Source organism: Neoarius graeffei, chromosome 10 (genome assembly GCF_027579695.1).
Source record: "Neoarius graeffei isolate fNeoGra1 chromosome 10, fNeoGra1.pri, whole genome shotgun sequence".
NCBI classification, from domain to species: Eukaryota; Metazoa; Chordata; class Actinopteri; order Siluriformes; family Ariidae; genus Neoarius; species Neoarius graeffei.
The window spans coordinates 18,166,546-18,179,604 of NC_083578.1; the positions used below are offsets into that span (position 1 = coordinate 18,166,546).

The following is a 13,059-nucleotide window of genomic DNA, read 5'->3' on the forward strand; positions in this document are numbered from 1 at the left end:
TGTCTTTGTTTGGTCTGGTTTATCCATCATCCCAGTGAGAGGGCAAGAAAAGGCTCTTAGCTATTATTATTCTGTCAAAGTGGTGGATTCTGGGTAATTACTCTGTCAGTTCTTCACTAAAGCAATGCACTCTGGCCTAAATGTCCTTCTTTCCATCAACTAGCTCTTCCCGAGAGATGTGTTACCTAGGAAAATGGGGCCGAGCAGCAACGCTGGAGATGAAAGTGACCCCAAGGAGACAAGGGAGCAGGCGAGAGAGGGTAATACACACACCTGTACACCCACATGTGCACATATACACACACACCATGGTCATTACAGCAGCCACACAGCCACTGAAGTGTAGTTATGGGACTGCTTATAAAGGTGTTTTTTTTTTTCTTGCTGTCTGTATGTTCAGCTGAGAGTGAGCGCACTGCTGTGTCCATGATGGAGGAGATGAGCTTACTGCAAGAGACTGTGGAACAGAACAGAGCAGCAGAGGCATCCGGCTTTATCGAAACATCTTTCATACATAAAGAGCCTCCAGAATCCAATGTTAGAAATGTTCACACACTCAAACCTAAGCAGTCTCTCCAAACATATTACTATACATTGTGTAGCGTACAAGTTTTCTTGTCAAATTCCATTACAAGTGGATTTTTAACATAGTGTTAAAATGCGCTTGAGTAGTAATGAGTCTATAATTTTATCCTGACAAAAGCCGAGCTGACGTTAGAAATCACAGATGGTGGGGGCGTCGTGGCTCAGGTGGATAAGGCGCCATACCATAAATCCGGGGACCTGGGTTCGATTCCGACCCGAGGTCATTTCCCGATCCCTCCCTGTCTCTCTCTCCTGCTCATTTCCTGTCTCTACACTGTCCTATCCAATAAAGGTGCAAAAAGCCCAAAAAAATCTTAAAAAAAAAAGAAATCACAGATGGTGAAAGGTTGTAATATTTTCTTCAGCACTAGGGGGCAGTATTATCATTTTATCATTGATGTTTAGATTTTATGCATGCTTGTATGTTTTATGTTCGTTCGTTCATCTTCAGTAAGCTCTTTATCCTGGTCAGGGGCTTTGAGTATATGAAGCTCATCCTGGGAATACTAGGCGTAAACATCATCAGTGACCCCTCACTAGTGAGTCCTCACTATGGACTGTTCTGCGTCCTGGCCTCTGGAAAGAGGTTCTGCAGCATTCGGTGCAGGACCACCAGGTTCTGTAACAGCCCCCCCCCCCCCCCCCCCCCCCCAGGTCACTAGACTCCTGAACTCCAAATCCAAACTCTAAACTTGTATTTATACTTGAACAATTCTTAATTCCACAGGTCACTTTATACGATTGCACTTTTATAATATTTTTGCTGCTGTATCATTTAATCTACTTTTATATTTAATTCTGTGCTGAGCCAAATTGCAACGAAATTTCGTTGTGTGTACACGTGTTGCATACTGAATGACAATAAAGGTTGTCTAAGTCTAAGTAAAGCGGGAATACACCATGGATGGGACACCATTCTGTCACGGGACACCACGCACGTGCTCATACACACCTGGGGCAATTTAGAGTAGCCAGTCCACTTACTGGCATGTTTTGGAGGTGGCCTGGGATTCATGTAAAAATCTGACACATGCAGGATTCCCCCCCCCCCCATGTGCAGTGAGCCCAACTTCCAAAAGGCTTCATGCCCACTACATAGCCTATAACATAATGATGATGTATAACTTAGATAGTACTTTACATACCTACAGCACTGAGAGAGAATAAAAATTACCTACTTTATGTATGCTTTGAATTTTTAATAAACAAAGTGATTAACTAATTTTATAAAAAATAAAGTATGCCAAAAAAAAAAACGGTGGAAAGATTATATACGTGGGGTTTTGTGTAGATTTTTGGCTTCTTGATTTAACAATTCTGAAAATCAGAATCTTGTTTGAAAAAGAGACTTATCTTTCACTCTGTAACATGCCGTCATGCACAGTTCACCCACTGTTTATATTCCTCCTCCTCCTCGTCTGTGTTCTCACCTTCCTCTTCTCTCTCTCTCTCCTACAGGAAAGCGGGCTGGAGGTGTCGCGTCCAGAGCCGCTCTCTGAGGAGTCAGTGTTTGTCCATACATCTGGAATGGACAGTGAAACTCCACTGATGCAAACACAGACACAGGTAGTGCAAGATGTTCTCAATCACTCTCTCTCACACACACACACACACACATTCTCTCTCTCTCTCTCTCTCTCTCTCTCTCTGATACGGATATGAACCAGAACTTGAGGGTATTAATATTAATTTTACAGAGGAGAGGATGTTTCTTGTCTCCATCTCTCTCTCTCACTTCTTTGAAACACCATGTTGTATTTCAATAATCAGTCATACCATATTTTTCCCTCCATTTTTCATTTCAGCAATCTGCCCTGGACAGCCAGAATGTGGAGAAGAGAATGACTAGTCGAGCACAGAATCTTCTCCAAGCTATCAAAGTAAGATATTCTAAATTCTGTCCACAGGGACAGTCTGTTTCTGAAGCAGGCAAAACTTGACGTGCTGTGTGATGAAGAATTTAGGGTTGAGAGAAGGAGGGAAATCGAAATGATCTACTAAATTAGCAAACACACACAGAGCAGACAGATACACACACTGGCCAGACAGTTAAAAATGAACAGAACTGAGGATTCAATGATTATCATGCTTATGATAGACTGATATGAACATGTTATTTACATTTGTGTCAATTAGGGGAACATTTTAAATTCTATTAGTATAATGATTTTATTAACATTTATCAAATAAATTTCCTTTTGCACTGTTTCTTACTCTTCCTCTCTTTCCCTTTAAGTGTTTCTGGGCTTGTCAGTCCCAATAGAAAGGGCCTCTATGGTCGTCTTTTCCAATGAAGTGAAGCAGAAACAACAACAAACAACCACCCAACCCCCCCAAACTACTACTTATTTATTTATTTATTTATTTATTTATTGCGCATGGAGCCTGGAGGACTAAATAATATGATCACATAGAGCACCAGTTATCCCATACATAAATAAACAAAATCGGGGATGTTAAAATAAGCACATAGTGTAACAAATTAAATTGAAGGATTGTACAGTATTTCTGTAAACGGATGTCTTAACTCTTTACCCCTTAATAATGACATACGTATGACGACCCCGTGTATATCCTTTAATGACTACATATGACAACCCCGTGTATATCCCATAATGACAACATATGATGCCTTGTCAAAACCTTGTCTTTAGACTTTTTTTCTTGTAAATATGTTCTCAGGGTGAACAGTATATAGTTAGGTCCATATATATTTGGACACTGACACAAATTTCGGTTTTTTTACCTGTTTACTGAAACATATTCAAGTTATAGTTGTATAATGGACATGGACAAAGTCCAGACTTTCAGCTTTCATTTGAGGGTATCCACATTAAAATTAGATGAAGGGTTTAGGAGTTTCAGCTCCTTAACATGTGCCACCCTGTTTTTAAAGGAACAGTCCACCGTATTTCCATAATGAAATATGCTCTTATCTGAATTGAGACGAGCTGCTCCGTACCTGTCCGAGCTTTGCGCGACCTCCCAGTCAGTCAGACGTGCTGTCACTCCTGTTAGCAATGTAGCTAGGCTCAGCATGGCCAACGGTATTTTTTGGGGCTGTAGTTAGATGCGACCAAACTCTTCCGCGTTTTTCCTGTTTACATAGGTTTATATGACCAGTGATATGAAACAAGTTCAGTTACACAAATTGAAACGTAGCGATTTTCTATGCTATGGAAAGTCCGCACTATAATGACAGGCGTACTAACATCTTCTGCGCGCTTCGTCAGCGCATTGATACGGAGCTCAGATATCAATGCGCTGCCGAAGCGCGCAGAAGGTGTTAGTACGCCTGTCATTATAGTGCGGACTTTCCATAGCATAGAAAATCGCTACGTTTCAATTTGTGTAACTGAACTTGTTTCATATCACTGGTCATATAAACCTATGTAAACAGGAAAAACGCGGAAGAGTTTGGTCGCATCTAACTACAGCCCCAAAAAATACCGTTGGCCATGCTGAGCCTAGCTACATTGCTAACAGGAGTGACAGTGCGTCTGACTGCGTCTGACTGACTGGGAGGTCGCGCAAAGCTCGGATAGGTACGGAGCAGCTCGTCTCAATTCAGATAAGAGCATATTTCATTATGGAAATACGGTGGACTGTTCCTTTAAAGGGACCAAAAGTAATTGGACAGTTGACTCAAAGGCTATTTCATGGGCAGGTGTGGGCAATTCCTTCGTTATGTCATTCTCAATTAAGCAGATAAAAGGCCTGGAGTTGATTTGAGGTGTGGTGCTTGCATTTGGAAGATTTTGCTATGAAGAAAACATGCGGTCAAAGGAGCTCTTCATGCCTGTGAAACAAGCCATCCTTAAGCTGCGAAAACAGAAAAAAAACCATCCGAGAAATTGCTACAATATTAGGAGTGGCAAAAGCTACCGTTTGGTACATCCTGAGAAAGAAAGAAAGCACTGGTGAACTCATCAATGCAAAAAGACCTGGACGCCCACAGAAGACAACAGTGGTAGATGATCACAGAATAATTTCCATGGTGAAGAGAAACCCCTTCACAACAGCCAACCAAGTGAACAACACTCTCCAGGAGGTAGGCGTATCAATATCCAAATCTACCATAAAGAGAAGACTGCATGAAAGTAAATACAGAGGGTTCACTGCACGGTGCAAGCCACTCATAAGCCTCAAGAATAAAAAGGCTAGATTGGACTTTGCTAAAAAAACATCTAAACAAGCCAGCACAGTTCTGGAAGAACATTCTTTGGACAGATGAAACCAAGATCAACCTCTACCAGAATGATGAAAAGAAAAAAGTATGGTGAAGGCGTGGTACAGCTCATGATCCAAAGCATACCACATCATCTGTAAAACACGGTGGAGGCAGTGTGATGGCTTGGGCATGCATGGCTGCCAGTGGCACTGGGTCACTAGTGTTTATTGATGATGTGACACAGGACAGAAGCAGCCGGATGAATTCTGAGGTATTCAGAGACATACTGTGTGCTCAAATCCAGCCAAACTGATTGGTCGGCATTTCATAATACAGATGGACAATGACCCAGAACATAAAGCCAAAGCAACCCAGGAGTTTATTAAAGAAAAGAAGTGGAATATTCTTGAATGGCCAAGTCAGTCACCTGATCTCAACCCAATTGAGCAGCATTTCACTTGTTAAAGACTAAACTTCAGACAGAAAGGCCTACAAACAAACAGCAACTGAAAACCGCTGCAGTAAAGGCCTGGCAGAGCATTAAAAAGGAGGAAACACAGCGTCTGGTGATGTCCATGAGTTCAAGACTTCAGGCAGTCATTGCCAACAAAGGGTTTTCAACCAAGTATTAGAAATGAACATTTTATTTACAATTATTTAATTTGTCCAATTACTTTTGAGCCTCTGAAATGAAGGGATTGTGTTTAAAAAATGCTTTAGTTCCTCACATTTTTATGCAATCATTTTGTTCAACCCACTGAATTAAAGCTGAAAGTCTGAACTTCAACTGCATCTGAATTGTTTTGTTCAAACTTCATTGTGGTAATGTACAGAACCAAAATTAGAAAAATGTTGTCTCTGTCCAAATATTTATGGACCTAACTGTATACATATACAAGGGTGGCTGTAGCAATTGCTTTAAGGGGTAAAGAGTTAAGGAGGCAAGGCGTCTGTTTGAAAGGTGTGGTGTCTCACCACAAAACTGAATTATGTTGCATCTGTTTGATCAAGTATCATATCTTATGCTCTTGGAAGAAGAGCTACACACCCCTCATTGTAAGAAGCCGGTTAGCCTTAAAGGAAAACTCCACCATGAACGACTTGCATGCTAAGCTTGATAATTAACATGTGATCTACAGTAAGCGTGTATTCAGACCAGGATAGTTCGATAGTTCACTTGCTTTGGTCCGAACCAAATGTTTTTTTTTTTTTTTTTTCATTTTGGTGCGGTTCGCTTTCACACTGTACATTTTAGTAAGCGGACCAAAATCTGTCAACAAAGCCATGCGCCCTGAGGTCGTTCAGCTATTGGTCAGAGACGACACGCGCACAAAGCGTTAAGTTCAAAAGTAGTCATGGAGGCTTTCCGTGCTGTTGTTCTTTTTAATGTCATCAAAGCTATATGTTTTTTCCAGTTTTTACTGTTTTCACAATTGTGCGATTACTATGCTGTTGTACAAGTAATTTATCAACGACGACGACAAAGGGCAAGGCGGCTACGGAGGATAGCGCTGATGAGCGCACATCATGTTGTGACAGTTCTGGCTCTTCACGCAATAGATGAATTTCTTTTTTGCGTCGCTAGTACCGCCACTTTTTGAAAGAATATCCCTGATTTTAATGTAGGTCTGACGGAGTTTCTTCACTTTTAGCCAACATTGTTCTGGGGAGCGCGTGAACCCGTTCTCCTTCATTTTCTCACTGAATACAGCAAACACGTCGGCATTTTTGCGTGTTCTCTCCAAAAGCTCAGATATGTGGACATCTGCCCATATATCCACAAGGGTACGCGTTTCTTCCTCGGCCCACGTTTGCCCCCTACTCATTTTTTGTACTCTGTAGTCTAGCCTACCACTGGTCTGAATGACTGAACGACTGTTGTAAGGTTCCCTTGACAACCGAAACAGTGTTTGCACTTTGCGGTGGAGTGTCAAGACTCTGTTTCCCATAATGCTCGACAAACGACGGAAGCTCCCGAGGTACAAAAAAGCAAAACTGTCGGATTAGGTCCGGTCTGCTTTCACACCTCCAAAAGATCCGCACCAGGGTTCCTTTGGTCCGGACCGAGTCCGACCTTGCAGCTCGGTCTCGGTCCGCTTGTTTGGTCCGGACCAGAGTTCGGTGGTTTGTATTCAGACCAACCCAAAAGGTCCAGACCAAGGGAAATTTGGTTCGTTTGGTCATTTGGTCCAGACCAAACAACGTAGGTGTGAATACGCCATAAGATATATTTATTTTGTCATTAAATTCTGAGTGGAGGTTTCTTTCATTGACATGTTGGTTTATTCACTTTGGTGTGAGGAAGCTGTTAACCAGTGAAATTTGCTTCATACATAAAGCAACTGATGAAGCAGTGCTTTAGTCTGTCCAGCTCTTGTACGTTCTACTCAAACTGATCAGATTCCAGCATCAACCCCATTGTGTTCGTCATCTCAGAAATCACGAACTAGTGATTTGTGATTTGTGTTCGTCATCTCAGAAATCACGAACCGTGTCTCTGCTTTAGCTTAGTGTAACCAGGTTGTATAGCTGTATTGCATTCTGGAACTTTGAGTCCAGCATTTGCACCAACACTAATTCTATGTTGTAAAATAATGAGTGAAAAAAAAGAAACCACCACTAACTTTTCACAGGAATAAGAAAATACAGCACCAACCAACAAATATTTTAAGTCTATAATGCCTTTCAGAGTGGAGTTTTCCTTTAAGCAGGTTTTAGCTTCTCAGAAGGTCCTCAGACCTGGTAAAGCTTGAGGGCAGAAATGCCACATATTACGTTCCTCATCAAAAAATTCCCATGCAGGGATTGGTCAAGAATGGCTCACGTGACATAAAATAGTTCCACTGTTAATTAAGCAATGTATCTCGTGATATCAAAAAAAAAAAAGAAGGCGGTATGGTGTGAGTGTCATGGTATATCCAGGATATACCATGAACTGATGTCACAGTTTCAAGCTACGGTATATGGCTGACATGAGTCACAGCTGTGGCTCCGCGAGCATTTGTGTGCGCGTAGATCTACGTTTCATGATCATGCCTAGCGAGGCAGGCGATAGCATGGTACATTGCACATGCGCAGTTCGAAGGTCGCATCGACGTAAATAACAAACATGGCTGCCTCCAGTGCGTTTATGCCGAGATTCAGTCTTAACACTTTTAGTTTGGAATTTTTTGATGAGGAATATTTAAGTTATTCCATGAAATCGAGTCGTATATGAGCTGATAGCCGACGAGGCGCGTACCATAGCACCGAGAATCCAGTCACCTCAGAGAATCCATAATTTCAGCTGGAGCCTTTCAGTGCATGGTATATTTGATTATAATTCAGGTATAACTTTGAAACAGAAGTCATACTGAAAGTTTTTTGGCATGCTTGATTCTCCATATGTATCTGTATGGCTTTGTATATGCTTCTGGATTAACATCTGTAGTAATTATATATATATGTCATAACAGAAGCAGAACAGCAGCCCCAGTGCCACATTCAGCCTTCGTGAAATGTGCGAGGATCGCAGTCGAGCCAACGCAGCGGCCATGTTCTTCTGTCTGCTGGTGCTGAAGAAGCAGCAGGCTGTAGGCTTGCACCAGAGTGCCCCTTACAGTGACATCATCATCACACCTGGTCCCATTTTTCAGAAACTTTAGGACGGCGCAATTAAAGAAGAACCCCTTGTGCCACTGCATCCTCCTGAGTACTTAAGCACTGGTATTTTAAGAAGTAACTTAAAGGGTCCTTAAACGCAGGACGTGTTCACAGTTTTAAAGGACGCACTTGCACCGTTTCTCGCACTCTTCCGCCATCCATTATCAGCTCTGACTTGTAGAACATAATCGACTAGAATCTGGCACAAAACAAAATGGACAGGTTTTGTTCACCGGTTTTGAGTTTCAGGATGTTTAGTGGATTAAATCTCCAACCAGTAAGTCACACAGTTGTGTGTGTGTGTGTGTGTGTGTGTGTGTGGGTTGTGACCAGTTGAAAGTTGGGTTTGTTCTGTGAGGTTGCTTCTGACTTATAGTTCTGGGTTATATGCCATATCATTGTTTTGTTTGTGTACGGAACCTACTGTTCTTATTTTATGGAAACCAAGTAAACTTTTTTCATATGGTTAGTTAGATTATATTTATGACGTGTGTAAATGTAAATTTGACTGTTTGATATTCCATGAAATTAGTCATTTATTTATGGTTATTATATACATTACATTAATACTGAGCAATTCAGTTTGATGATAAAGTTAGGAATGCATTTCTTAATACCAGATTTTTAAAAAGTCTTTCTTGACTGTTTGGGGGAGTGTCATGATGAGACGTCCACCCTGAACACCTTGCGTATCGATGGTTCTTATAAACGTGATCTTTTTTTTTTTTTTTCTGCTTAAACTTCATTCATTGATGTCCATTTTCACTTTGGTTACAGTGGTGTTCTACACTACCCACAATGCCATTCAACTACTTGCTGAAAGTGGTACTGCAGCAGCGCTTTAGTCTTTCCAGCTCTCTCACCTTCACATCTGTTCACTCTGCTCAAACAAATCAGCCTCCAAACCTCCAACTTTCATACTAATACCACCATCAATACCTTCATGTTCATCATCTCATAAAACACCAAGTAGCCAAGCAAGTCTCGCTCTTCCATAAATCTGCACAACTGTGTCACAGAGCTACATTGCATTCCAGAATTTTTTTTTTTTTTTTTGCACCATTGCACCATTTCCACTGCTTCTACATTGGATTTCTCGTTAATACAAAATTGGATGTTGACGGAAAACAGTGAGTGGGAAAAGAAGCTCTTGTTTTCCCCAGTGCCATCAGTGAAACCAATGACTAAATAAATAAATAAAAGGAAGGAAGGATGGTGTGGCTCCATGCTCTTCTGTTCTATAGAAATGAAGACAAAATTCCTCCGTCATGTGGTCAAATTTAGAGGCAGACTTTGCACGATACGAACTTTCTGCTGCTATTGCTACGGAGCCAGAGTCTGTACAGTGGAGATGAGTGTCGAAGTCACGTACACCCAAGGGCGTAAAAACGGTGTTGATATTGGTGGGGACATAATTTGGCCAAGCACCCCAGTGCGCCATGGTTGTCGCACGAAATGTGGCCTACACTGTACAAATGATTGGTTGTCCATTCCTTTGTGTTATTTTGATTTTTAGCACCAGGTACACTTATGGCCCTTTTCCCCTACCATTTTTCAGCTCGCTTCAGCCCGACACGGCTCGCGTTTCGACTATCTAAGAACAGCACGACTCAGCTCGCTTCAGCCCTGCTCAGCCCCCAAAACTCACACGGTTTTGGAGTGAGGCTGAACCGAGCCAAACCGAGCCGAGTGAGGCTAGGGGCGTGAGGAGACACTCCCCTGTGCACTGATTGGTGAGGAGGAGTGTCCTCACACGCCCACACACGCCCCGCGAGCACGCTGGGATCTGTAAACACCGTAAACCCGGAAGAAGAAGAATTACGAGAATTTCTGAAGCCTTATGCGCCTCGCCTCATCTATACGCTCTTGCCAGTATCTGTTGGCGTTGTCGGTGACAACAAGCCACAGCACCAAGACCAGCAACACTAACGACTCCATGTTTATTGTTTACTATCCGGGTTGTGAGACTACCGCTTAAAAGGCCACTGATGTCACTGTTTGCGCCGCCTAACGACATCACGTGACGTCCACCCACTTTTGCTAACTCCACCCAATTTGTCCACCCACTTCCAGCCAGCACGGTTCAGCGTGGTTGTAGTCGAAATGCAACTCCAACAGCCCCACTCAGCTTGACTCAGCCCAACTCAGCCGCGTTGGTAGTGGAAAAGCGGCAATAGTCTTAGACTTAGGCTAACATCTGCATGTATACGGGCAATACATTATCACACAGAGAAAGTGGACATTGAAGTTGCTGTGAATTTCGCTGTAGTGGATGACCTACCCAAAATACAACAACACAATCAATCAAAATTATGTGCTGCTGCTTCATTTTCACACAACTTTTACTATTTTCACACATTTGAAACATCATGCGCTTCCTTTTGAGTTACTGCAATTTCAGAATCTGGAAGTAATGTAGGTATGGGTGGTAGAAGTGTGAAGAGTTTTGGTAGTTGTAGTGCATTTTGCAAAAATGTTTATTCATTAAGTTGAAAGGGTTAAGTGACAATTGTTTCACATTTTCACATTTTATTGCAGAGGTTACATACATACGCATATACACATGCATATATACATATGCATATACATGCAAACAATGAGCAAGAAAAAAGTAAATATAAGTAAACATTTAGCATTACCTACAAGCATTTATTAGTGTGTGTGTGTGTGTGTGTGAGAGAGAGAGAGAGAGAGATTGCAAACAGAAACTCCTTGCTGTTACAGTAAATATAAGTAAACATTTAGCATTACCAGCAAGCATTTATTAGAGTCGAGCGCTTGGCAGAAGAAAACGCCACTGTCTGAAGAGGTTCTCTAACAAGGCTATTTTGTTTTGAATAGCTTACCGTTGACTGGGTACCTACTCATTTGGTAGGCCCACCCCCTTCTCCCAACAGCCTTGGCAATCATTCCATTCCCAAGTGTAACCATGCGTTCTTCTGATACAGTAGAATAAAGTTTTAAAAACTAATTTCTCATGGAAAAAAAAAAAAAAGGGTTTAGATATCAGCATAGGGAAAACTAGCTGATCAAGTTAGACACTAGATGAAAAGACAGTTTAGATGAGAAAAGTGACATGGAAAATAGACTTTTCTGTCAGTGAAACACATCATACTGCAGCCAGCCAGTAAGGACGCTAGACCGGGACTCCCTAAAGTGAATGACGCATGAAATGGAATGACGAATGACAGCTAGTGATTTGAACAATAAATGGTCCCTTGTCATTCAGATTCTTATAAATGGAATAACGATTGAAATGTAGGTGGAATGACATGCTTTCAGCTCATGAAATGGAATGACATTGTTTCTAAGTGGAATGACATACTTTTAGGTTATGTTATCAGTGATATCACCTTTTACAAATGGAATGACAGCGTTTCCAGGTGGAATGACATACTTTAAGCTAATGTTATCAGTGATATCCCCTTTTACAAATGGAATGACAGTGTTTTTAGGTGGAATGACATACTTTGAGGCAATGTTATCAGTGATATCACCTATAACCTAACCCTAGAAACAATGTCATTCCATTTGTTAATTTGATATCACTGATAACATTGCCTCAAAGTATGTCATTCCACCTAGAAACCTTATCATTCCATTTGTAAAAGGTGATATCACTGACAACATTAGCTCAAAGTAAGTCAATACATATAGAAACCCTGTCATTCCATTTGTAAAAGCTGATATCCCACCAAGCACCCACTTATCTTATCCTAGGGAGGTCTAAAACTAAAGATTTCAATCGTTATTCCATTTGTAAGAATCTGAATGACAAGGGACCATTTATTGTTCAAATTTACTACCTGTCATTCGTCATTCCATTTCATGCGTCATTCACTTTAGGGAGTCCTTGCTAGACCTGTGTTTTTACTTCACATTTTAGAGCAGTTACACTGTCCATTCTTTAAAGGCAGTGAGTAAAACTGGACAGTTATTTTTTGTGTTTTAAGATTTTGTTTAATTTTTCTCCTATTAAAAGAGTTGGCTCACCTTCCCAGAATCCAGTTTGTTGTTTTTGTTTTCAAAGGGGAAGCCATGGCCTAATGGTTCTAGAAGCAGCTTTGGGACTAACAGGTTGCTGGTTCAAGTCCCTGGACCAGCAGGAATGGCTGACGTGCTCTTGAGCAAGGCACCTAACCCCCAACTGCTGCTCTGGATATGTTGTATGTTGCTCTGGATAAGAGCGTCTGCTAAATGCTGTTAATATAACAAAAGCATGTGACTGCTCTCTGTGCAGCAAAACCTCTGCAAATCATTGTTAGTGATCCCTTTGAAGCCCATCTTGAACTGTCATATATGGAATCGCTGCGAGGTATCTTTCCTTCATGGCCACCTGCAAGACAGCCAGTTTGGGTCCAGTTAACCATATGAAAATGGAGTGGACTGGATTGGTCGAAGGAATTTAAATTATAGATACTTTTAAGGCAATCTCAACTTCACGTTACAATTTAAAGGAGAACTGAAGTCATTTTTAAACTTGCTTTATTTCTTAATTAACTCGTATTGGCAACTAATTGCAATTAAATATGATACTCATCGGCGTATTCGGTTTTTAGCCATGTTGAATTTAGTTCGCTTGGTCGACGGCAGGCGTCCACTTATCCGCGCGATCTTCACGAGACTTGTGCGAGACTTCGAAACGTGAAGTGTCAGTGCCG

At 41.5% G+C, this 13,059-nt stretch overlaps 1 protein-coding gene across 1 annotated transcript in view; it reads left to right on the plus strand.

Annotated features, from left to right (window-relative positions):
* The window catches only part of rad21l1 (RAD21 cohesin complex component like 1), a 28,715-nt gene extending 20,315 nt beyond the window's left edge, over positions 1–8,400 (plus strand). The window contains exons 9-13 of the mRNA XM_060930730.1: positions 164–260; positions 401–537; positions 2,044–2,151; positions 2,391–2,465; positions 8,212–8,400. Coding sequence (XP_060786713.1) covers positions 164–260; positions 401–537; positions 2,044–2,151; positions 2,391–2,465; positions 8,212–8,400 — 606 coding nt within the window. The remainder of the gene's footprint in view (positions 1–163; positions 261–400; positions 538–2,043; positions 2,152–2,390; positions 2,466–8,211) is intronic.
* Positions 8,401–13,059: the final 4,659 nt, after the last annotated feature.